Here is a 25,498-nt window from a genome sequence, read left to right as displayed (position 1 = left end):
CATGACTTCAGAAACGCTTCATATTTCTGATTTGAATGAAATAATTAATTTGCACACTTATTAATGGGCCACAACATGATAACAGTTAAGCACCTTGCATTAATAAACCATCAGGTAGGTTATAAAATACTGGTAGAAGAATGGCACAATATGGGATTACAGCTGCTCTGCAAAAATATTCTGCTGTCACTTCTGAGATGATGTAGATATACATTTAAAGTTTGGCTGATCAGCAGTGTTGTGGTTTGCTATGACATCTGCTTCTGATCTGGATGGCTGTCTAAAGGAGCAGGTCCAAGGTGAACTGAGCCCTGGATGATGGCTCTGCTGGCCTGTCAAAATTAATTCCACTTTGAGGTGAGGTTAGGGGATCAGCCAGCTGTCCTGCTAACTTTTTGTAATATTGGTATTAATATATGATTATTATGTAGTACTATTTGAGATTCTGCCTGCCTGTCAGCCTACCTGTCTCTGTTGTTCTTATCTATATTAGTTTGCTGGTAGATGTCTAGATGCCCTCCTAGTACAGATGCAGTTAACACAGGGAGACACTAGTACAGATGCAGTTAATATTAGCTCTCTTAGTACAGATGTAGTTGATACTGTTGCACTGTATTTGCAGAGGTTTCTGGTGCAGACTAGCCTGAGTCTGTCAGACTTTCTGCATCTGCACTCTGTACATAAAAACTCTTCAGATAACTGGGACTTCAGCTGCAACAAATGTTGTAATCAACTGCACTCAACAGGAATTAAATACCCAAGATAGAACTTGGATCAGTGGGATCACAAAGGTTTTAGGTAAGAACGAGTAAATGTAAGTAGGGTGGTATGGGTGGCTTCCGTAAAGGGAGGAGGATGTTAAAGGGATGCAGTGGTGTATCTGGATAGGTGTAGCATGATCTTGAAATAAATGCATGTGTATTGCCATTTTGAAATACCCTTCCACAACACCATAAACAACATTAGGACTTGCCTTCTGATACTTGATGGAGAATGAAAAAACAGATGGATTAAATAAAGTATCAAGAAAAAGCCTTTTAGGGTCAGCAATGCCCTGGTCAGTGACTGACAAAGCAACTAACACTTTCTATGTGGGAAGTAAAAATTATTTTAAAAAAAGTTTCTGAATCAATCAAATTGGGACGGGCAATGGAGTAATAATGAACTGCTTGATTTTTGTACAGTCTCTCTCACATTGTACTGATGTTTCAGAAATTCTTCAAAGCTATAATCCAGTTGTGCAGTAAAGGATAACAGTGGATCAGAGAAGGGTTTGTGCATTTCTTGCACAGTGAATGATTTTGCAGAAATGGATTTGATTGTTTTTTAATCAAGGGTATAGGGTGTTTGCCTGGATTTTCAGCATTCCAGAAGTGGAACAATAACAACTCAATGGTATATTTCAGAATTTCATTGCCATAATGTGGGTGCTGTTCTTTCAGCTACTCGTATCACAGTATTATTAGCAATATATGTAGTGGAACATAAGTAAGCTTCAAGATAAAAAAAACTTCAGTAAATAAAATGGGGAGGATTACAAGTTTGCTGTTGCTGTTTAACTCATTAAATACTGCAAAATTAATGAGACAGTAATAATGGGAAGTCAGTATCCTCTGATGGCTGTTCAGTGACCTGTATAATCTCAATCCAGTACTCACTGTATAAAACCTCTATCTAATTAATGGTCTCTTAATGGAAGATTCTGCAGAGCATCTGAATGTATTTGGAGTCTGAAACCAAACAAAACGGAGAAAGTTTATCAAAGTGCCCATTGATAAGACAGTGATAGAGCTTGTACTGTTTGTGGTTATGCTGTCACCTGTTTTCTGGGTAAATTACGAGCTTCATTCTCTGGGGCAGTTATTCTACCACCATGCATGTGTGCTTAATTTGTACATCCACATCTTCTTAATGAGAACACGATGGATCTGAATTGTGATAGCTGTATTTCCAGTGAGATATTTTAATCAGAAATTCTGATATTGAAGAGAGCAGCAACAAAAGAAATCATGAACCTTCAGAGTTCAATTACCACTGCCATAATTTTTGTTTTGAATGAGTTGTACATGTTTATAACCATTTGACATTTGCTTGTACCTCCTTTCCTTATTCAGCCCCATTATGAAGACCTGTTTACCTTGATCTCAGCATAGATTTTCTTGTCAGTTTTGCAAAATTTAAATTGTTTTTTGTTAAATTGAAGTAAGGCAATTCCACATAGCACTTTGACCCTATTTAATCCAGTGTTTACCATATGTGTTTGTGTATATAGTTCTGAGTCAAGGGAGTCTTTCACACTGTGTGCACAATGCTCTTCACTTTGGTACTACCAAGTACTACTGTAATACAAACAGTACACCATAAAAGTCTTCTGTGAAATAAAATATATGTGGTAGAGGCCATGTGCAAGTGTTCTTCAGCTTCCTGTGATTAAAAAGAGAGTCCCTAAAAGAATGCTTAGCTATGTTTGCTTATGTGATGCATGATCAAACTGTTGGCAGGTTTTGGATACATTTGAATACAGGGTGATTTTCAGAAAAAATGTACAGAATAATTTACGTTTTTATTAATTGTCTTAATTTAGCAGATTTAACTTTATTTAATTTTTTAGATGAAATGGCAGTAAAAAAGAGAGAATTTAAGCTTCCTTCCCTCAACCTCTGGGTGGAGGGTTACTCCAGCTGCAAACACCAGCAACTACCCCAAAAAGTCCTAGTGCATTGCCCAAGCACTTCAACATGTTTGAATTAAAACCATGGCATTGTCTATTCAGATTTTTTTAAAGTGCGGTTTTATGGCGCATATTCCACAATAGAGTGTTTTAGAGGAAGGCATATATTTGCAAGAGCATTTAGGCTGGAAACTGGATTTGAACTGCGTTCATTATTTGTCCTCTGCTATTTTAAAACTTTTATGATGCCTCAGCATCATAGTGTTACTGTAAGAAAATCTTTAGGCTCACCTTTTTTGTACTTGTTTTTATCCCTAAGGTGAATTTGGTTTGGTATGCCTGGTAAAAAAAAAAATCACTTGGTTCAGTTGTTAGAACTTTTCCTCTCTTCTTTGCTTTAATAATATGGTTCACAAGATTATGTAATCTTTTAGGATTCAAACACATTTGTTACTGTAAGCTTACCATACAAGTAGTTTCTGATTCTGTAGTGAGTCCAGTTAGGATGAAGAGTTTATTTGACCTGGTGTTCTTGTAGGATCAGAGGTTTTGACATCCTGGAAATTTACTTTTTAAATTGTAAAAATCCAAGTGATTGAAAAATACATGTTATACATTTGGACAATGTGAATTTATGTTGCTTTTGTTGTCAGCATGCTGAGAAACAGAGACCAGATATAGCTTCATATTTCTTTTTGACTTCATGTAGTGAAACTAACATTAATTTATTGTTTTTCTTTCTTTTTATGACCTAAGAAATGAATGATAAAAAACTGTTTTTAATGGAGCATTACATTTTTAACTTTTTTATTGCACAGGCTATGGGTAGTTTAGAATAATGCAGCATACCATAACCATACTGTGTTACAGACATAAATCACTTAGTTGATACCATATAATTATTAAATTCTACATGTACTCAAAGGAACTGAATGACAGCAGCTGCCTTCTGAGCACAGAGAGCAGAGGCAGGGAAGATTCTGTTCCCTCTCCCCTCCCTCACCTGGTCCTGCTCTCCAGTGGCCAGCATAATTGCTCATCTCCTGCCTTCCCTGGGTGCCGAAATATCTTATTTTGCCTATATGAGTAAGTGTTGGGTAGTTGTTTTTTTTTCTGTTAAATTGTTCTGTTTTGTCATGTTAAAAATAAAAAATTGAGTGAGAAACTGAGAAGTATTCAAATACAGTTCTTGAGTAGGCAACAAGGAAGGGTCCAGGCCTGGCACACTTACTGACTATTTGAAAAAAAACAAGCAGGCACTGACAGGTTAAGGTGTAATTCTTCAGTAAGCTGTACAGATTCCTCCTCACCACCATTGAGCATTAGTGAGGAGGAGAGGCTGCTTAATGCAGAGGAGATGGGAGCTGAACTGAGTAGGCTGAAACAGGAAACTTGGAGGAAATGGGAGGCAGGGCACTTGAGGCTTGGAATGGTGGAGGCAAGGAAACGAGTACTGAGAGCCAGGGAAGGGGGTTTGTTACTGGGTGGTTAAGGTATTTGGGACTGGAGCCACAAAGGCTAGGAACAGAAGTTACATACAAACCAGTATAAGTGATCAGAAACCAGTTCAAATCTATAACATAGAAGTTCATACATTTAAACTTCTTTCAAAATGGCTGTGACAGATTTAAAATAAACCTGGATGGATGTAATATCAGACTGAACTGATTTAGGTTAAATCTGTGTATTGAACTTCTGTCCCAGATCCCATCCAGATTCAAGTTAACTCACAGTCCCCCAGCATCCCAGGATGCTTTGCACCTCCCCTGCAAACACCCCCTCACAGGGTAGGCAGGCTAACCTTGGCCCAAGCTGTCTACTCTAGCTAAACAGGGAGGCGTGCTCTAGCCCTGGCTTCTGGCTCGCCACTGCAGGCACATGTAGCATCATTTCATTTCCAGAATTAAAAGTGAATGGCTGTTCGCTTGTTTATCAATTCAATCTATGCATTTTAGACTAATCTGTGAAGAATTAATCAATTCAGCCTTGGGCTTTGAGCATTGGATGCAGGTGTTGCTGTGGACGTAGTCTTTCTGGACTTCAGCAAGGCCTTTGACACCGTCTCCCACCCCATCCTCATTAAAAAACTAGGCAATTGTGGCATTGATGCCTACACAGTCAAATGGATTGCAGATTGGCTGAAGGGTCATACTCAGAGGGTGGTGGTGGACTGGTCATATTCAACCTGGGGGGAAGTGGGCAGCAGAGTCCCCGAGGGCTCAGTCCTTGGCCCGCGCTGTTCAATTTCTTTATCATCGATTTAGATGATGGGGTGAAAAGCAACCTGTTTAAGTTCACTGATGATACCAAAATTTGGGGTGAGGTGAGCACACTAGTAGGGAGGGAAAGACTGCAGCAAGACCTGGATAGGTTACAGGGGTGGGCTAACAAAAACAGGGTGCGTTTCAATACTGACAAAGTGCAGGGTGCTGCACTTGGGCAGTAGTAACCAGCAGCACACTTATAAGATAGGAAACTCCCTTCTTGAGAACATGGAGGCAGAAAGGGATCTTGGAGTCATTATAGACTCCAAGATGAACATGAGCCGACAATGCGAGGTCACGGTTGGCAGGACTAACCGGACCTTGTTGTGCATCCACAGGTGCATCTCTAGCAGGGCCAAGGACGTGATCCTCCCCCTCTACGCGACACTGGTCAGGCCACAGCTGGAGTACTGCATCCAGTTCTGGGTGCCCCGCTTCAGGAGGGATGTGGACAACATTGAGAGGGTCCAGAGGAGGGCCACCTGCATGATCCGAGGACAACAGGGTAGACCCTACAATGAAAGACTGCGGATCTAAACCTGTTCAGCCTTCACAGGAGAAGGCTGAGGGGGGACCTGGTGACCGTCTATAAACTCACTAGTGGGGACCAGAAGGGTTTGGGAGAGACTTTTTTTCCCCTAGCGCCCCCTGGCATAACAAGGAATAACGGCCACAAGTTATTGGAGAGTAGGTTTAGATTACACACCCGTAAGAACTACTTCACAGTCAGGGCGGCTAGAATCTGAAACCAACTTCCAAAGAAGTAGTGCTGGCTCCTACCCTGGGGGTCTTAAGAAGAGGACTGATGTCTACCTGGCTGGAGTCATTTGAGCCCAGTTTTTCTCCTGCCCAGGCAGGGGGTCAGACTTGAAGATCTACAAGGTCCCTTCCAATCCTACTTCTATGATTCTATGACTATCTGTACTTAGCCAAAGGGACAACACAGGCTTTGAAGATGGGGAAGCAGTAGGTGGGGTAAAACTGGGACCTGCTAGGAAATGAGCATGGGAGTTGTAGGAAGCAAGGGGGAAATCGCATTCTGAGAAGGCTAGGCCTCTCCTCCCTGGAGTGTGTAAGGTACGGTGCTGTCTAATTTCACCATCATATAATGGGTTTTTTTCCCCTCTTACAAGATAGAAGGTGCTTGCTCACTGGGTGTCTAGTATTTTATTTTCTCACATTGTTCAGTGTGGTCTTGTGCCATATTTACTGCTTGAAGACCAAAAGGTTTAGTTCCTTTTGGGCTTTTTTTTTGTGGTGCTCAGTCATCATGCTATCTGATTGATTCACAGATAAAAATAATTAATTCATATCTTGTAAGAGGAATGGCTATCATTATTCTTAATTTACAAAGGAGAAATTTGAGGCAGAAAGACAGTAAGTTCAAAAGTGTCCACGAGTTTTGGTGTGCAATTTAAAGTGCCCATTACCTGATTGTTCAGGGTGTATAGAACTTTTTTGTTGCCAGAAGAGCACCTCGTTGCTTCCGCTGTGTCCATGAAGCTTGACATTTCTGCAGAGCAGAACCCTGGTCAGGCACATGGAAAAGGAGGAACACACAGTTAGTGAAGGTTTAACTACTGGGACTTATTGTCATCAAAAAGGAACTCTGCAGCTGAGGAAGTCAATTCTCATAACAGTGAGACTACCCTTTCTCTTCTGACAATCCCATCTCATTCACTTCATACTTTACAATGTTTTCAGCAAATGAGGCAGGGTCCTAAGCACTGGATGAGGTCTGTGTCCAGTGGAAACATTGGATTTAATTAAAGACTCTATCATTGTGCGCGCACACAATCTGAATGAAGTTTCCCCATGCAGCCATAATTTTGTGAGGGGCAAGGATATTTTTGGGTGAGGTCTTTTATATCTGCATAGTTGGGATAAAGTTAGACAAGGTTTTGAATGCAGAGCATTCTTCAAGCCTGAGGGAGAAAGCACGTGCAGTGATTTTTAAGAATATGTCACTGTGTAGTCTGACTTCTTTTTTTCTTTAGGTTTGACATAGCATTTTTTTCATTTCTGCAGTGCATTTTTGGCTTTGCACCTATCATATTCTTTTAGCATAGTTTTTTGTGTAAGTAATACTGGAAAAATAAGGTGCAAATATTTAACCTTTATAGTAATTACTTGGAATGCTGTACTAAGGGATGTGGTACATTTTTCATTGCTTGGAGGCTTTTAAAATCAAGTTTTTATGCTCTCTCTAAATGATATTGTGTCTGACTCACTTGACTGGACTTGGTACGGGAATTACTGATGATATTCTATGGCATATAATACACAGGATACCCAAATAAGTCGTTATTTTTTTTCTTCTGTGTGTGGTGCAGTGTTCCCTGTGTTTCATTTCTGTATTGAGGAGTGCTGATGTACAGCCTGGTCTTATAAATGCTGTCTGTTAGCAGACGGAGCTTAACTATATCTATCTGTATTCCTTGGGGGAGGGAAGGTACAGGAATGTATTGCACTGACGAGATTCAGCTCTGTGATGCAGGTTAATGGAGCTGGGATGTTTCCTTCTTTCCTCTGTGTTGCCTGCAAGTAGGTTTGTCTCCTGTAGTGAGTTCTCTGGAGTGTTGTGTGATTCTGACTGTGAATCTCTTAAGATTTTAGTGTCAGAGTTAAAAGGAACTGTCCCAATACTTAATTCCTAGAAAAGTCGCAAGTTTCTCTTGCTGGATTATGAATCAGTAGTGTCACTGGTCCCAACTGTCTTCCCAAGGAAGAAGAGCCCCATTTACTTGAAACAGCTTCACAGCTCTTACAATTGGCCAAGGAGTTGGTCATTCCCTCTCACTGACATTTGGTCTTTTATTACTTTATTGATGAATTCAGTGCTCCATATCCAGCTTCTCTGTCCTTAGCTATGATACAAGTGATGCAGAGGACAAGGTAGAACTAGATTTATGGAATAATGGGTTTAAAATACTAGTGGACCTTTCCGTTAAATTCCTTGTGTTCCTGAACAACTGTTGCTCACAACAGGTGCCCTTGCACAACACTGCCTGATCTAGCCTTCCAGGAAGATGCGAGATGCTATCAGTGTTACCTCAATATACACGGTACCAGGTTATGCTCATTAAACTGCTTAAGTCTTGTGTAGATGAGTTTTTCTCTTCACTTAGACTCTAAAATCTTAAGAGATGCACAGCCAGTGTCACACAACAGTCCAGAGAACTTCAGTGGGAAGTGTATGACTAACCACCCATGGGATTCAGAAAATGCAGTTTAGCTTCTAGATTCATACTTCAGAAAACCAGTATGTGCTGCTTCAGAGGTGCTGAGTGCCCTCAGCTGCTATCAGAAAGAGGTGCACAACTCTTATTTAACTACAGCACAGCCAAGCTAATTTTTCTGATAACCTGTCAAACATCAATTTTGGATTATTGCTAACACAAATCTGGTATGCTTATTCATTTTTATATACATTTGCTACAATATGAATCTTGTGCTTTTACAGTCAGATCAAGTAATTCTACTCAAGTTAAATGACTTTACTGGCTGAATCTAGAAGCTAAACTGCATTTTCTGAATCCCATGGGTGGCTAGTCATACACTTCCCACTGAAGTTCTCTGGACTGTTGTGTGACACTGGCTGTGCATCTCTTAAGATTTTAGAGTCAAAGTTAACAGGAATTGTCCCAGTGCTTAGTCCCTAGAAAAGTCACAAGTTTAGATGTGTTACTTGGCTTTAAATCTTAAATTAACTTTACTTTGGTTGCAGCAGACTCCTTTTTGTGACTATGTCTGTGCTGTGTGTACTTATGCAGGGGAATGTTGGCTATTTTCCCCAGCTCTGTGGGAGGGGTTCCTTCCAGCTGTGCACCCTCTTCCCCATCCACCCAGAAGGCGTTGTCCCATGTTTTGATTTTCTGGCAGTAAGACTGCCCCAGGGCTCCTAGGAGGGTTATGGTTGACATAACCACCATCTGCTGCAAGAAGGGAGTGCTGCCAGCTTGCCTCTTCTAAAAGCTTTGTCAGTGGATAAGACAAATAGCTAAGCATTTGTTTTATAGTAAAAGGCTAGGAGTAGTGAGGAAATCAGGATGGAAATGTATGTCAGAGTGGGTGGTGGCTAGAAACTGCAAAGTGCATGATAGATAGTTGGACACGAAGGACTTGGAAGAGCTATTCATGTAAAAGTATTCTTGGATCTGTAGATACCTTTTTTGCCAGGATATTAGAATTCTTGATGAACTGTACATTTCTGAAATATTTAGGTGCTGTCACAGGCCTGGCTAGAGGTATGTATTGCTCAGGTCATACTGTCAGTCTGCTGCTTTTGCTGACCTGAGAGAAGCCTGGGAAGTACTGTCTGTAAGAACAGTTTATTTCACTCTAATAATATGGAACAGGGGAAAGGAGAGAGCTTGTTCTTACCTTCCTTTCTCCTTCACGTTGGGAACTTTATGAATAGCAGGAGAGGTGGTTGCCTGTGCCTTGCTTGTCCTCTCCAGTGTCTGTACCAGAGGCACAGCAGACTGAAACTAATTGGGGTGAACATCTGCTTTACTCTTCTGCTCCTGTTGGCAGTCTTTTGCCCCCATGGACTGCTGCTTGCAACTTAGCCCTTGCCATAAGCTGCAGATCTCCTTGCTGCCCCCAGCAATCAACAGAGGCTGCAGAGGGATACAAAACAGGGCAGGTAGTAGGACCCTGGCAATGCCTCCTCTGCTGCCCAGGCTGGAGCTTGCTGCTGATTCCCTGAGCTGCTTTGGTCTAGATCCACTCTTTTCGTGGGCCAGATCTGGCCCAGGGGCCATAGGTTGCCAGACCCTGGTGCATATGACTGAATGGTGTGGGCAGGACCCACAGTACTGGTTTCCCTCTGAAGTGGAGAGAGGCCAGTGGCATTTGAGACCCAGCTGGATGCAGGGTGCTCACAGTTTTGTACTATATACAAACACTCTGCCTTTAGAAGCTACTGAACACGAGTCAGAATTTATGATAGCTTCCATCTCCATCTCTCTTCTCCTGACATACAGTCATTGAGCTATATTTTGGGCAACAGAGGATATTGATTTTGGTTGAGCCATCAAACAGGGTTTGGAGAGACTTGCAAATACTGCTTCTAGATGTAGATATTGTTAGACTCCTTCCAAAAATATCACTTCTTCCCACCTCCTCCACTTTGTGTTCTTACAAGTCTTCTGCAAATTTATTAGCTGCCCAAGAGATTTTTGGTAGTGGTGCTTTTGCACAAGGCCAGTATAGAATTAGATTCTGCTGCTGCCATGTAAGAATTCATTTTGTTGGCAAGGAAAGGTCAAAGAACACTCCAGTCTCCTTGATCCAGATAGATTTTTAGACTAGCATGATTATGTTTTATTTTTTTCCCTTCGGGGGGGGTCTAGGATATTCCACTAGGGGAAATGCCATAGTGGATCTGGTGTTAGCCTCTGGGGATGACCTGGTGGGGGAGATGCTAGTACAAGGGAGCCTAGGGGACAGTGATCATGAAGTGATCCAGTTTGTTATTCAGAGAAAGGTGGGGAGGTTAACTAGCACAGCACAAATGCTTGACTTTAGGAAAGCCAACTTCCATGTGCTCAAGGCAGTAGTCAGGGAGGCACTTGGAGCCCGGGGGTAGCTAGTATGGGGGTCCAGGAAAGGTGGTCCTTCCTCAAGGAGACTATCCTTGGGGCACAGCAGGACACAATTCCTCTGCGCAGGAAGGCGGGAAAAGGGTCCAAGAAACCTTTGTGGCTGAGCGTGGATATTCAGGCTGGCCTGAGGGCAAACCAAAAAACCGTATTGGCGGTGGAAGCAGGGGGCAGGGACAAAGGAGGAGTACACCTCCCTGACCCGAGCTTGTAGGGATTTGGTAAGGAAGGCTAAAGCAGCACTAGAGCTTAGATTAGCTTCTGGGATTAAGGATAACAAAAAGTCCTTCTTCAAGTATATAGGTAGCAAGAAGAAGTCTCAGGGTAACATTGGACCCCTACGAGGCAGGGCAGGGCAGTTGGTGACGGATGCGTGAGAGAAGGTAGAACTCTTCAACAAGTTCTTTGCCTCTGTGTTCCTGTCTGCTGACAATGGGGTGGTCTTGGGTGACAGTGTAGAGAGGCCTGGGAAGGATGCGAGTCACAGAATCACAGAAGTAGGGTCGAAGGTACCTTGTAGATCTTGAAGTCCGACCCCCTGCCTGGGCGGGAGAAAAACTGGACTCAAATGAGTCCAGCCAGGTAGGCATCAATCCTCTTCTTAAGACCCCCAGGGTAGGAGCCAGCACCACTTCCCTTGGAAGTTGGTTCTAGCTTTTAGCCACCCTAACTGTGAAGTAGTTCTTGCGGATGTGTAATCTAAATCTACTCTCCGATAACTTGTGTCCATTGTTCCTTGTTATGCCAGGGGGCGCTAGGGGAAAGTGTCTCTCCCAAACCCTTCTGTTCCCCCCTAGTGAGTTTATAGACGGTCACCAGGTCCCCCCTCAGCCTTCTCCTGTGAAGGCTGAACAGGTTTAGGTCCCGCAGTCTTTCATTGTAGGGTCTGCCCTGTTGTCCCCGGATCATGTGAGTGGCCCTCCTCTGGACCCTCTCAATGTTGTCCACATCCCTCCTGAAGTGGGACACACAGAACTGGACCAGTGTCGCACAGAGGAGGAGGATCATCTCCTTGGCTCTACTTGAGATGCACCTGTGGATGCACGACAAGGTCTGCTTAGTCCTGCCAACCGTGACCTCGCATTGTCGGCTCATGTTCATCTTGGAGTCGATAATGACTCCAAGATCCTTTTCTGCCTCTGTGCTCTCAAGAAAGGAGTTTCCCATTCTATAAGAGTGCTGCTGGTTTCTACTGACCAAGTGCAACACAATTCCCAGAGCCCCTGATTGTTAGTTCAGACCTATTTAAGGATTACTTGGAGGGCTTAGATGTGTCCAAGTCGGCGGGCCCGGATGACCTTCGTCCGTGGGTGCTGAGGGAATTGGCTGGTGTCATCATGGAGCCATTAGCACGGCTGTTTGAGGACTCCTGGTGCTCGGGCCAAGTCCCTGAGGACTGGAAAAGGGCTGATGTGGTCCCTATTTTCAAGAAGGGGAGGAAGTAACAGCCTGGCAACTACAGGCCAGTCAGCCTCAGTTCTATCCTGGGGAAGGTCTTTGAAAAAATTATCAAGGGCCACATTTGTGAGAGCCCTGCAGGGAAGTGAGGTTGAGGGGTAACCAGCATGGGTTCGTGCAAGGCCGGTCCTGCCCGACTAACCTGGTCTCTTTCTGTGACCAGGTAACAAAGAGCTTAGATGGGAAGGAGGAAGTCGGTGTCATCTTCTTGGATTTCCAGAAGGCCTTCGACACAGTGTCCCACCCAATTCTGAGGGTCTGCGGCATTGACAAATGCACCGTCACATGGGTGGCAAACTGGCTCCAGAGGTGAACGCAAAGGGTGGTGGTGGATGAGTCGATGTCGACCTGGGAGGGTGTGGGCAGCAGAGTCCCCCAGGGCTCAGTCCTAGGGCCGGTGCTGTTCAACATCTTCATTAGCAACCTGGACGAGGGTGTGGAGAGCACCATGTTCAAGTTCGCTGATGACACCAAGCTGTGGAGTAAAGTGAATACACTGGCAGGCAGGGACCGTATCTAGGCAGACCTGGATAGGTTAGAGTAGTGGGCGGATCTGAACAGGCTGCGGATCAACAAGGACAAGTGCAGGGTGCTGCACCTGGGGAGAGGGAACTAGCATTATGGTTATAGGTTAGGGGCTGACCCTCTCAGCAGCAGAGCCAGAGAGGGATCTTGGAGTCAGGATGGACTCCAGGATGAATATGAGTTGCCAATGTGACGAAGCAATAGGCAGAGCCAACGCACCCTGTCATGCATCAACAGGGGCATCGCTAACAGGTCCAGAGAGGTCTTGCTCCCCGTCTATGCGGCGCTGGTCAGGCTGCAGCTGGAGTACTGTGTCCAGTTCTGGGCAACGCACATCAAGAGGGATGTGGAGAACCTAGAGAGGGTCTAGAGGAGGCCACTCGTGTGGTTGAGGCCTCCGTGGCCAGCCCTATGAGGAGAGGCTGAGGGACCTGAATCTCTTCAGTCTCCGCAAGGGGAGACTGAGGGGGGATCTTGTGGCTGCCTACAACCTTATCAGGGGCCATCAGCAGGGACTCGGGGAAAGTCTGTTCACCAGGGCCCCCCTTGGAGTCACCAGAAGCAATGGCCACAAGCTGAGGGAGGATAGGTTTAGGTTAGATATTAGGAAGAACTGCTTCACGGTAAGGGTGGCCAGAGCCTGGAATAGACTTCCCAGAGAGGTGGTGCTCTCATCTTCCCTGGAAATCTTCAAGAGGAGACTGGATAGGCACCTGGCTGGGGTCTTATGACCCCTGCCACCCCCAGTGCTCCTTCGTGCCCATGGCAGGGGCTTGGATTAGATGGTCTGTCTAGATCCCTTCCGACTCATTGATTCTATGAAGCTTAAGTCCAGAAGGCAGATATCTTGTGGAAACTCTCGTGTGCTCTTTAACTCTCATAAACACTTTGGTTCTTGGTCTCATATGAAGCATGGCATTTTTCCCAAGCCCTAGTGCATGTTTAATGTGATCCTTGGGCACTAGCACAATGCTGGCTGAGAATGAAAAGAATTTTTACATTAAATCAAGAAAAACAACTAGAGAATCGCACAGTGCAAATACATACTTTACTGTCTAAAAAAGAAATAACGAAACTAGTAAATATTAATATCAGACTGAGAAATCCCTACTGAAAAACAAAATAAGAGCTCAAAACATTAAAGATGTGTCAAAGACAGAGAATTGTAACCTACAAAACTCTGGGCAACTTCTCAGAGAGTGAAGAAATAAACGACTACTCTAGATGAATACACAGCTGGCTCTACTAGTGGATAGTTTAAATTGCTTGGGCATATTTTTTGGTGTTCTTATAAATATATACCAAACCTTCCAACCAAATTTGATAAGCTCTGCAGTTGTCATAAACTCATTCTGCAAGGACCACAGGTAAGGGTAGGGGCCACGGGCAATTTTTTTCTCTGTTTTTACATTCTCTTTAACCTTTGTTGACATTGTTAATGAGGTTACCAGTCCTTGCCTTATTTAATTAAACCAGGTCTGCAAAAAATCACAGTCCTGAAAATGTTCAAGAACTTAACTGATGGGCTAGCACATCTCTGGAGATGTTCCTGTTATAAATTTAAAAACGTCTTAGTCAAGCATTTACTCTTTTTTCAGATATTGCATGCAGATGACTATTGCAGAAGATGCTGCCCACAACTCTGAGCTCTGACTACTCAGCCGGTTAGCTCTCATTGCATATCCATCTCCAGCGGAACCAGCAGTTAGCCAAAGAAATAGACTGTATGCAATGGAAGAAAATCACACCCCAACACCCAAACAAAATAAAACAAAACAAAAAGCCTGCAACATTTACATTCTGCTGATATTTTGAATTATTGAAGATATTACAGAGATACTAACTAGTATTGGAAAACTACAGTTTCATTTCTTTGAGTTGGAGTTGCACTGAGCATTGACCCAGACTAGTGATTGCATAATACTTCATAATATGTAAATATTATCATAGGATTTAAATCCACTGACTTCTTAATGTACTGCTGACACTTCTCTGTCTCAGTTCTCTGCTTTGTTAAACTTGTCTTTTGATGTCCAGTTTCCCAAATTGTGGGAGAAATTGAGAAATACAGTACTTTAGTAGGATGAGTTGACAAATGTGACTTTACAATTCTATTTTTTATGTTGAGTGGTCACAACATTTGTGTCTCTCTGTTCAATGTATACGGGTTTAAATGGCATGCTTTTGCAGGGACATCTTGAATACAGTGGAGAGGGTAAAAACACAGAGATTTGTTTGTCCTCTGGGTATTTTGTCATATGAAGCATATAGTAGCTAAACATCTCTTAAGCAGATCTACATCTTTTTAAAAATACAATGTTTTGCTTTGCTTCTGAGGCTGTCATAACACTGCAAGAGGTAAATTCCTGTAGGATTGGACTGGAGAAGATAACTGGTGTGAGTAGGGCAATTTTTTTTTGTCTTATATTATGGATTTTGTTTTGCATCCTGTTAGTATTATAGGACCTGATTATCTCCAAGTCATTAATTATCTTTTTTTTTTTTATTTACAGATTCAACTCCTTTTAAAAAGTCAGTTTAATATTTCTGGGCCAAATGACCTGGTCCTCAGCTGATATAAATCTAGGTAATTGAAGTCAGTGGAACTATACTGACTTATATTATCTAAAGTTTTGGCCCTTTTGTGAGTGGATGGGGGGTGTATCTTAATACAATTTAATTTAAAAAACAAACAAACCCCCAAACCCAGGAAGTTGCCATTTTGCTGGTTTGCTTTAGCATAGGGCAGAATGTATTGGTATCTCTGATTCAAACCAATGGCAGTGTGAGAGTTTAAAAGGTGTTGTAACATGTATTTGATTTTGAATTAAATTTGATTAATTAATTAACTGTATTTTGGCTAATTGAAGAAAGGCCTAAGAAAATGTGGAGATAACTCATAAAAATCTTTAAAATGAGCTATAGAACCTACTTTGCTAACATCAAACAGATTTTTTTCCAGTACTGACTGGATTACTAGCTATGCCTTGGGCCCAGCAAGTTGTCAGCACTTTGTATGCCTCCCCCAAATGGTTGGTCAAACCACCTCTTTCCATTTGCACAGGATCCCTGGAAGTTCAGTAGAGTCCCATGAGCAAAATCTGTCATATACCAAGAGGTTTTGCAGTATTGAAAAATGTCTGTTTAGGGCAGTCCTAATGCTTGTCACATGAGTTAAGAATTAAACCCATATATCTAGTTGTAAAGTCCTAATGCAAGAGCTTTTAGTTTTGCTGAATACAAGTCTTATTATATTGTTACAACACCATAATGGCTCCAACTGAAGAAGCAGAGGATGCTCAACAAAATTTTGTGATACAGTTACATAGACATTGCTAGTGTCTGGGCTAATTGCTTTCAAAATGAGACCCTTTTGCCTCCTGATTTGAATGTAAATAACTAGTGAGGCAGCTTGCCTCCCTTACATATCTGTGGTATGTCTTGATGGACCAAGAGCATGGTCTTATCATCTTTTCTATTGTGTTGTCTTAATGTGATTAGGAAAAAAATCTTTTTAAGATTCAGGCGTGTGCATTTGTAGCTGTACTAGTTAGCCATATAGTAGCCAAAGCGTAAGGAAGTCAACTGAGTGTTCAGCTTGCTTAATTGTGCTAACACACATGGGAAGCAGGGCCTTAATTAAGACCTTGAGGGCCCAGCCATACATGCACTGATGCATTTGGAGCATAAAGTGTTGTAACAGGTACCAGAATCTTCAGTGCACTTAGGATGATCTGAGGGCATTTGTACCCGCCACATTGTTTTCACCCTTTCTTGTGGTACAGCAGTGTTACTGTTTGCATGAGTTGGTTTTCTGGATGCTTTTGAAGTTTTTGTGGTGCATTAAACTAAAACTCCTCAGGCGTAGTTTAGTTTTGCTTGTTGCAAATTAAAGCATTGCGTCCATGGATTCCGTGCGCGCAAATGCAAAGGCACTTAAAGATATGTATTGAGCCTCTTATCTACCAGATGTTGCTTTAAATTGCTGCTGCTGCTTTTTTTTTCTTGTGCCGTGTGCCAGCTTTCTGTTCCTACAGCTGCATGGCAGGGCACAGGGTGAAGAGTCCTGGGTGGGCCTGAGGGGCAGCGTGTCCTGTTCCTCTGTGACACTGGCCAGGATGGAGCCTGCAGCTGTGGGGCAGGGTGGGGGGGCCCCGAGCCCAGGTTGAGGGGAGCAGAACAGGATTGTCCCTCTCTCCTGGGACACTGGCCAGGGACCGGGCTTAATTCGTTCAAAAACCTAGTATATGCAAATGTTGATGCAATGCTACAAAATAAACAAGTTTAAATTTTATAACCTATATAATTTAATGAGGATTAAACCCTGTGATATGTACAGGCACCCTGAGATATTAAATCTTTTGCTTAAATGCTTAAGCAAATCTCTTAAGTGTTACAGTAGGACAGGCTGACATGTAATGTGGGAGTACAGTTGGAGTGTTGTAGCTGTAATGGTACATGATATGTGAGGAGCAAAGGGGTTGTTTTTGGTGATAACTTTTTTGGAGCAACTGTATCATTGGGAGAAACCGGGGAAAACAGTACTTTCTGACCAGAAGTGTTTCTAACATTCTTCCCAACTATATAGTCAGTCCAATAAAGTATATCATAAAAAAACCCCAAGGGACTCTTGCTTCACACATGGTATGAGAGAGAGATTTATTTCACATGTGTGATATGCTACTATGCAGAGTTCATATACTTTCCTCTGAGGCATTCTCTGCTGGCCATAGTCAGATGGGAAATTAGAGTAGATGGACCTCAGGTCTGGTTTCAGTATTGCACATCCTGTGTAAAAATCATCAGTGTACAAAGGTCCTGCACAAAAGCAGAAAACCCTTGAGTATGTCAGTGAAGTAGAGATGGGCCACTATAAGGTATTACAGGAAGATGGAGAGAACTGGAGGATCAGTGAGTTGTTTGTATGAGAGATGATCGTAGTGGACTCAGCTGCCAAGTCCCTTGCAACTATCAACTTCATGGCAGCGCAGAAGGATAATTGTCCCAAACATGCGGTGCCCCAGTTGTAAAACACTACTTAATCCCTCTGAATAACTCTTACCCCTGAAGTACACAAACTACACCAGAATCTTCCCATGATCACCCTAGTTCCTTGCCAATGATGAGACTAAATATCCCATCCTAGTTTTTTTAAAAATCTGGTCATGTAGACCTTAGAGCCAGATTCAGACTGTTCTTGTAGGTTCTTCCAATTAGGAGTTGCACTGCCTGATGTACAGGCAGCATACCCCAAAAGGGTGATTCAAGCAGAGAGGGTTAGGCATATTATACTGAGCAAGCTCCTTAATGAGTCAATGGAAAGAGTTGATTGCACCCAAAGGGTGATGCAGAGCACCTCAGTGCTGGGCAGGGGTTGCTGACAGCAGGCTTGTGGGAGATGCTAGGAGTGTATCTGAATTCCAGCTCCTCCTTGGAGTATAGGAGGCTACTTCAGGGCTATGCTTCAGGCACCTCCATCAGTCAGGATCCAGACCACCTGGAGAAGAGGTGTTTGTTGATAATGACTGTGTTGAATTCAGTATAAAGGACAGGGCTCATCATTCTATCTAGAAAACATGGTTAGTGGTGGTACCCAATTTTCTACCCAGTAGCTTAGTGATCAGAGTATTTGTCCAGGAAGCTGAAGACCAGGGGACTTGCTTCTAAGACAGTGCTATCAACTATCAAACTATACAATTGTAGGGTGCAGTGCATCTGCTGCTTGTCTGTTGAACCTGGGTTGCTGTGCAGCCAAAGAGTGCAAATGTTGTGGTCAGGAAGAGAACAAACATTTCTTTTTTTCTCTTATATTTTTCTTGCTCGATAAAAAGAGCCTGGGAAAGGGGAATCCTGGATTCTTGATGCTGCTCCCGGGGCTGTTAGACACCTTGGGTTTTAACCAGTGGTGAGTAATGTAAAATATATACATAGTCCTGTATGATTCTCGAACACTTGGTTACATAACGGATGGCTTTCAACTGCAAGGGGGAAGTGTTGCTTCCACCCAGCCTATTCCATAGCTTGCCAATTATGGTACTCTTCTGGGAACTCAGAAATGTGGATTTGTATCCCCTCAGGCTGAGGAGGGTCTAAATTCCTGTTTTCCACTTCAAGAGCAAGTAGTGTAACCCTTAGTTTACTATGTAGCAGGTGGACACCACCACATGCCCAGTGAGCCACTGTAGTAGCTGTGCTTCAGTATCATCTGTCACATGCTCTGTGAATGGTTAAGAGATCAGGGTCTTAAGTGGAGTCTAGGCATCTCCCAACTCTGATCTGGATTATAAAAGAGCTTAAGGTTAGGAGCCTATGTGTTTAATCTAGGTTGTTTCTGAGCCTGTTCAGATCCTATGGAGTTAGGGAACTTCTCAGGCCAAAATGTAAGCATGTAACACTTCTATGTGTCAGTGGTTTTGCCTCTGCAGGTGTGAGGCCAATTAAGATCACTTTTAGAAGATGAGGCGTCTGAATATCTCATCTCATTTAAGCACCTCCAAGGGAGATTTGGATCTGGTTCTTAATGTATTGTCATTCTCAGATATCCTTTTCTTAGAAGAAACAGCAGGCATTGTTGAGAATTTGACTGCCCCTGCCCACTTCTTTAAAGCATACTAAGCACCTAAAAACATCTGAGTAGCATTATCTGACTGGGATTGAGATTTTTAGTAGATTCAGGTTTCCCTTGCTTTATGCGGGTTCTGTATGAGTGAATTCGCTTTTATGCAATGATCCTTTTTATACCAAAAATTTGTTATATGTGAGGTAAATTCACTGTTATGTGATTGGTGTGGTAGAAGCCCGCAGTCAGCTGTTTTGTGCAGTGCATTGTGGGAGTGATGCATACCAAAATATAGTCTCCTGTGTGGATCTGTGATTCTCGCTCATTGTCTGTGACACGTGTTTCGGTAGTTGCCGTCCCCATTAGGGTAACATTCACCACCACCCTGTGCTTATGTATACTGTCTGCTGTTGGTGAGTATCAAAAGTATTTTGTAAAAGTGCAAGAAATGGGCCTGGGGGAGTCAGTATGAGGGCCTGGGGGGTCTTGGAACATATCCGTATTTGTTACATTGTAAAATAGGCTCCCTTTTTGCGAATTCTTGTTATGCACTGTTTTTTTCCAGGAACATATACAGAGCTTAAAGCAAAGAAACCTGTAGTGCATTGAAGGGATTTAAACCACAAGACAAATGTGGGGAACAAGCATATAGTGTCATGCTATATGGTATCCTGCTTCCTGCTCTAGAAAAGAAGGGAAGTAGCTTATAAAATGCTAATAACCTGACTGTGGTTGTGGATAGACTAGACTGGAGAGCCTTGAGTGTTTTTCCTTTTCCCTTTTAACTGCAATTTTGTTATTGTACTGCTGCTCCTATCTCTACTAAATATGGCTTTTGAAATGTAAATCATATCATGTTCTCAGAGATGCATGACACCCTCAGCACTGTTTCTCTTTGCACTTCAAAGAGCTGCGTGGTCACACTTTGCATCTCAGCAAAATTGCAATATTTGCCTTCTGAAGATCTCCTTTAATGTGTACAATCAATCCCTGATAATGTGTTTTGGGGTTTTTGTTCCATGGAGTTTGTTAATTTTAATGTTGCTACAGGTCATCAGGAAACATAATCTTTTCTTTTTTTTAATTTCCCAGTGAACGTGCCTGAGGCGGGGAGAGAAGCACAAGTAAGACAAGACAATTGAACATCACTAGTGACTGAGTCCTGAAAAAAATGATGTTGGATGAGCAGAGGATGAGAACTAAGCTTTAAAAGGGAAATAAGATTTCAATGGACAGCTGTCTTCACTTTCAAATTCATCATGGCCAAAATCTTGTGGCTTGACGGTTGAAGTGACGGTGCTAGAGTTGGTGTTTGGGTTCAGTGCAGATTCTTTGTATCTACAACTCAAAGAACCTTGGAGCAGGTGGGAATTGGATGATGCTGAATGCAGGAATGGGAAAAGAAATGGACTCTGACAAGCTAAGATGGAAGTGACTTGACAGCTGTGAGCCTTGCTGTTCCCTCTATTAAGGACAGGTTAAGATTGGAATCACAGTCTTTCCTGGCAGAGCAGTATGCAGGAAGCTGGTTTTCAGGCCACAAATGCTTTCACAGGTAAGGGCCTTTTGCTGTTCTAATTAAACTAAAAATTTCTGTGCAGTTTGCTGTTACTTTGGACAATAAATGTTATAATTCCATTATCCCTTTGTGAGCACTAAACTCTCAGTATAATAATTCAACTCCAGTGGTCTAAGATGACCTACTCAGTTTTTGAATGATATTTTAAGATCTGAATCAGGTGGTTACATGCCTTAGAAAAGGAGCACTTCATCTAATTTTTCCTTATTGAATTAGCTAGGGGATGGCCTCATGGGTCCTGAGGACCTGTTTAACATGCACAAATTTTAACTGTCCTTCATTTTAATATGCATGTGAGGTTGTGAGAGATTACAGTTTATAGTCAGCAAAGTCATTCTTTATTTGAAAGGGGCCTGCTTGGACAGTGTTGGAACACTATTTTGGATTCTGTAGACCTGATGAACCTTTTCTTTGGTCATATTTCTGTTTAGTTGTTGGAGTTTTAAACAAGTAAAATAACTGATCCAAATATGTTTTCCCATGTATGCAATGGGAAGTGAATAGTAAAGAAAGAGAGTTAAATAAGGCTGTACAGTCCTCTTGAGAACTTCTAATAAAAACTCCAGTAGCATTTTCTTAAGAATCTTTCAGTACATTTCTGTCGGGTTCTGATGACACTATTGCTTTGAGAAACTTTGAGAAGTTTTTGTAGACCCTATTGCTTTGTTCCCTACTGCCCAACAAAGACCTAAGAAAACTGGAAATTCAGCTGGAATTTCTGTCTTTGGAAAATCTTGATAATGCCTGTATGCCATAGCACAAATATGTCATGCATGTATCTGGCTTTATCAAGGTTACAAATATTTTTCCAGTGTTTAAATATTTGAATTTAATAAATAATTATTGATTTAAAAATGTGTAATTTTGATCTTCTCTATGTATATGTGAATGTACACGCGTGTGTGTGCACATACTCACATGCGCATATGCACATACATGTCCTATCTTCTCGCAGAACTACTGAGGATTTTTTTCCCAGGGCAGAACTCCAATTGTGCATTCTGGGGGTAGTGTTCTTGTCCACAGATAACTGTCTTACTATTTGTCACCAGAATTTGAGCTTGAGTCTTTCACTGAAGAGACTCCACCAGTGAAATATGGCTAAACCGTTTTTTCTAGGATTATACTGTCAGGCAGCCTTGTGTGAAACATGCTTTGTCCCAAGTACTCCTTCCCTCCTCACACCAGAGAACTGTACTCTTAATGACTTGCACTTGTATAAAGGCATTAGGAAATGCCCCCCAAAATGAGTAACTCTCCAAAACGGTTATTAGAGAATTTAACCATGTAATAGAGGGGTCAGGCATTCAGGTGACTTATACCTTGCTTGAAACCTTGTTAGTTTATGTAAAGATCAGGAGAAAAGTTCATGGTCTTCAAATTTGTCTCAAACCTACTACCCACATTTGATTTCCAGAGATCATTCCTCTGTTCTTATGAATATGAGTTAATCTCAGGTAGGTATTTATTGCTTGGGGAAATTCCCAGGAATGTATATTGTATCATTTTTATATTTAACAGTTGCAAGCAAAACAGTGTCAGATGTGTGGGGTTTTTTTTCCACAGTCCCTTCTCTTGCTTAACTTTGTGGGAGTGGTGGGTTAGCAACACAACAGAATAATATAGTGTCATTCATGTAAAAGGGACTTGTCTTATCTACATTATATGGATAGAGAGGGAGGTTGTTAGCCATGTTAGGCAGAGCAGAGGGTAGAATTGTATCTTATAAGCTGACTGAATTATAGCTGCGTAAGTCTTCATGAGCAACACCACACTTTGTCAGATGGTAGCTACGTGAACTGTTGCAGCTATGTTTCAGTTAGTCTGTAAGGTGCAACTCTACCCTGCTTTCATTTTTATGTACAATAGCAAAGCTTTGATATCTTAAAACTTGTGCACTGTTGGTACTGAATACCAAGTGATCACGGTACACTACAGCAATCAACCTAATCTCTTTAACCTTTCAACTGATTTTGTTTGTTGTTGTTGAAGCCTTGATATGCTGCTGTTTATTCACAATACAGGTATATCATGGACCTCCTTTCTACCACCTCAGATAGTTTTATCCATGACCCTGAAAGACCAAGCGTTCAGGCTAAAATGTCACTTGAGTCTTTAAGTTTGTTTTGCTGTCACAACAGTCAAATTAAGCAAATTTGTCATTTTTGGTGCTATGGGCACATGTCTGTTGCAGACCATATCATATACAACAGAAAATGGCATCTGGTAGTAATAACTCTTTGTTTATACTGAGTATCTATTTTACCATATTTACTCAAATATAAGACTATCCTGAATTTAAGACCCTCCCCGCCAATAATTAGTTTCTATACATTTGCTATAATTTTCCATGTATAGAACCTAATTATTGAAGGGTCAGCTTTAATTCATCCCTTCCACCTTTGCAGGGGGGCAGGTGGTGTGGGGAGGTGGTGCCCCCTCTTTGTGTCTGCCCCTCTGCCACCTCTGCTTCCTGCCTGCCCCCCTACCCCACATCCTTGTGTCTCCCCTTCCCTGTCCACCTATGCTTCCCCTCTTCCCTCATCCTCTGCTTCCTGCTTCCCTTCCAGCCTCTACTCCCACCTCCACCCTTCCCTCCAGACTCTGTTCCCCTTTCTCCCATCACTTCCAGCCTCTGTTCTCTCCTGCCACCCCTTACCCTTGATCTGCCAGCAGGCTCTATCCCTTTTGCAGCCTGCGGTATGGAGCATGGCCCCAGCACAGAACCTATAGCAGCTGTGTAGGCTGAGCACGACTACTATAGGGCTAGGTGGGGGCTGTGCTCAGTGCCCCAGGCTGCAGCATAGATACAACCTGCTAGTGCACAGCAAAGGTAAGCTGGAGAGGGGCTCGCAGGGGAGCAGAGATTGTGGTGGTGTTGTGGAGGGTGGGGGGGACACACCGGGTAGGGGCTGGAGCCTGAGCCACAACAGCTGTCGGCCCCTCCACTTTCCCCCACCATTATCAAACTCAGTTCTAAAATGAAGGGCTTTTTCCCCATGGGAAAACAACCTGGTCTTAGAATCAAGTAAATATGGTATTTGACCTAGAATTGAAAGATTTGGTATCCTGTTACTAACTTCATGAATCGTGCCCCCCTTTTAATATATGCACACAAATAGTTGTATGCGACCAATCCAAACGAATCTCGGCTTGTACTTTACAAAACTTGACAATTTTTTTTCAAAGAACAGGGCTACACTTGTTTTTCTCATCATCAGTTACAGGCTCTAACCTTTTTGAGTCTAATGCTGGAGTAGCCATCTTTCTAGAGAATCAAATTAATGAGAGCTCAGTGCAAAACTTTCAAACTTCTCTTAAATAAAATGTAATAGTGCTAAAATTACTCTTAAAGGGATTGAAAACTCATTTATAAATTGAAACTGGACTACCATGCTTCCATTGTCACAAATTACATGACTCTTACAGCACAAAATCTAATTATACTAAAACCACTTCCTTTAGAAAAACATGGCTCAAATGCACTTTAGAACCTTCCCTCTCCTCTCTTTGCCAGCTGCATTTGCATCTGGCTCTTTGGACCAGTCTGACTTTCCTAGACTCTCAGGAATTACTCTTGCAAACAGCATTCCCAGTTTGTGAATTTTCAAGGTTAATGTGTCGTGCACAAATTTTTTACTGCCTCTTATTTCTTGGGAGAAACGGTTTATATTTTGTTAATATAATTTAGTAGGCACACAGACGATAGTTTATCATATCCTGCTATATTTTGTAAATATTTTATTTACAGATATGACATTTGTAGTGTACTGATGGGATTCTTACCACTGCAGGACACAGAACAAAACATGATCTCAGTCCTAAAGTGCTTACAGTCTAAACATATTGCACTCCATAAAGTTCAGAAAAACGTAGTGAAATAAAACCATTTGAGATGCTGTAAAATGGAGTTCACAGGGCTGTTTTTCAGGCATAAATGGATTGAGAGAATTGCTGTCATGACTGAGTGGGGAGCTGCTACATGACAGTGACAGTTGTCACTCTAAGTATACTTCTGTTTCTGTCCTTATGTAAGGCAGATGAGTGGCATCACCTTTTACTTCAGAAAGTGGAATCTGTTGAGTTGGCTTTTAAGCTTTGATCTCAGTAGTACGTTGTATAAGTGAAACAACAAATTTGTTTTCCATTTCCCTTCTTATCAGAAAAACAGATCATTCAGTTCAAAAAATCTTTCTGAAGGAGCTTCTAACCAGTTGCTGAACAGATACTGCTTTTAGTTAAGTTGTATTTTCTCTGAGCAGATAGTTTCATAGTTTCTAGGGTCGGAAGGGACCTGAGCAGATCATCTAGTCTGACCCCCTGCCATGGCAGGAAAGAATACTGGGGTCAAACAACCCCAGCAAGATGTTCATCTAACCTCCTCTTAAACACCCCCAGGGTAGGAGCCTGCACCACTTCTCTTGGAAGCTGGTTCCAGACCCTAGCCACCCTGACTGTGAAGTAGTGCCTCCTGATAGCTAACGTAAACTTACCCTCTGCCAGCTTGTAACCTTTATTCCTGGTCACTCCTGGCGGTGCTCGGGGGAACAGTGACTCCCCCAATGCCTGCTGATCCCCCCTGACTAGTTTATAACAGGCCACAAGATCCCCCCTCAGCCTTCTCTTTTGGAGGCTGAACAGGTTCAGGTCCCGTAGCCTCTCCTCATAGGGCCTGCCCTGCTGTCCCCTGATCATGCGAGTGGCCCTCCTCTGGACCCTCTCGATGCTGTCGACATCCCTCTTGAAGTGCGGCGCCCAGAACTGGACGCAGTACTCCAACTGCGGCCTGACCAGTGCTGCATAGAGGAGGAGGATCACCTCTTTGGACCTGCTCGA

The 25,498-nt window shown here is 42.5% G+C and overlaps 1 protein-coding gene across 6 annotated transcripts in view; it reads left to right on the top strand.

The window, feature by feature from the left end:
- LDLRAD4 (low density lipoprotein receptor class A domain containing 4) overlaps positions 1 to 25,498 on the top strand; it is a 467,644-nt gene that overhangs the window by 153,069 nt on the left and 289,077 nt on the right. For 3 of the 6 annotated variants that reach the window (XM_090039616.1, XM_090039611.1, XM_090039612.1), the window contains exon 3: positions 20,176 to 20,638. In XM_090039616.1, the coding sequence (XP_089895742.1) occupies positions 20,599 to 20,638 (40 nt within the window). In that variant the 5' untranslated portion in view covers positions 20,176 to 20,598. Of the gene's footprint in view, positions 1 to 12,162; positions 12,309 to 14,122; positions 14,459 to 14,840; positions 14,922 to 15,037; positions 15,112 to 20,175; positions 20,639 to 25,498 lie in introns of those variants that run through there. The other 3 variants (XM_090039613.1, XM_090039614.1, XM_090039615.1) reach the window with 3 other exon arrangements.

This window comes from Crocodylus siamensis, chromosome 3 (genome assembly GCF_052110815.1).
Source record: "Crocodylus siamensis isolate JL-2025a chromosome 3, ASM5211081v1, whole genome shotgun sequence".
In the NCBI taxonomy this organism is placed as follows: domain Eukaryota; kingdom Metazoa; phylum Chordata; order Crocodylia; family Crocodylidae; genus Crocodylus; species Crocodylus siamensis.
This window is presented reverse-complemented; position numbering and strand designations above follow the sequence as displayed.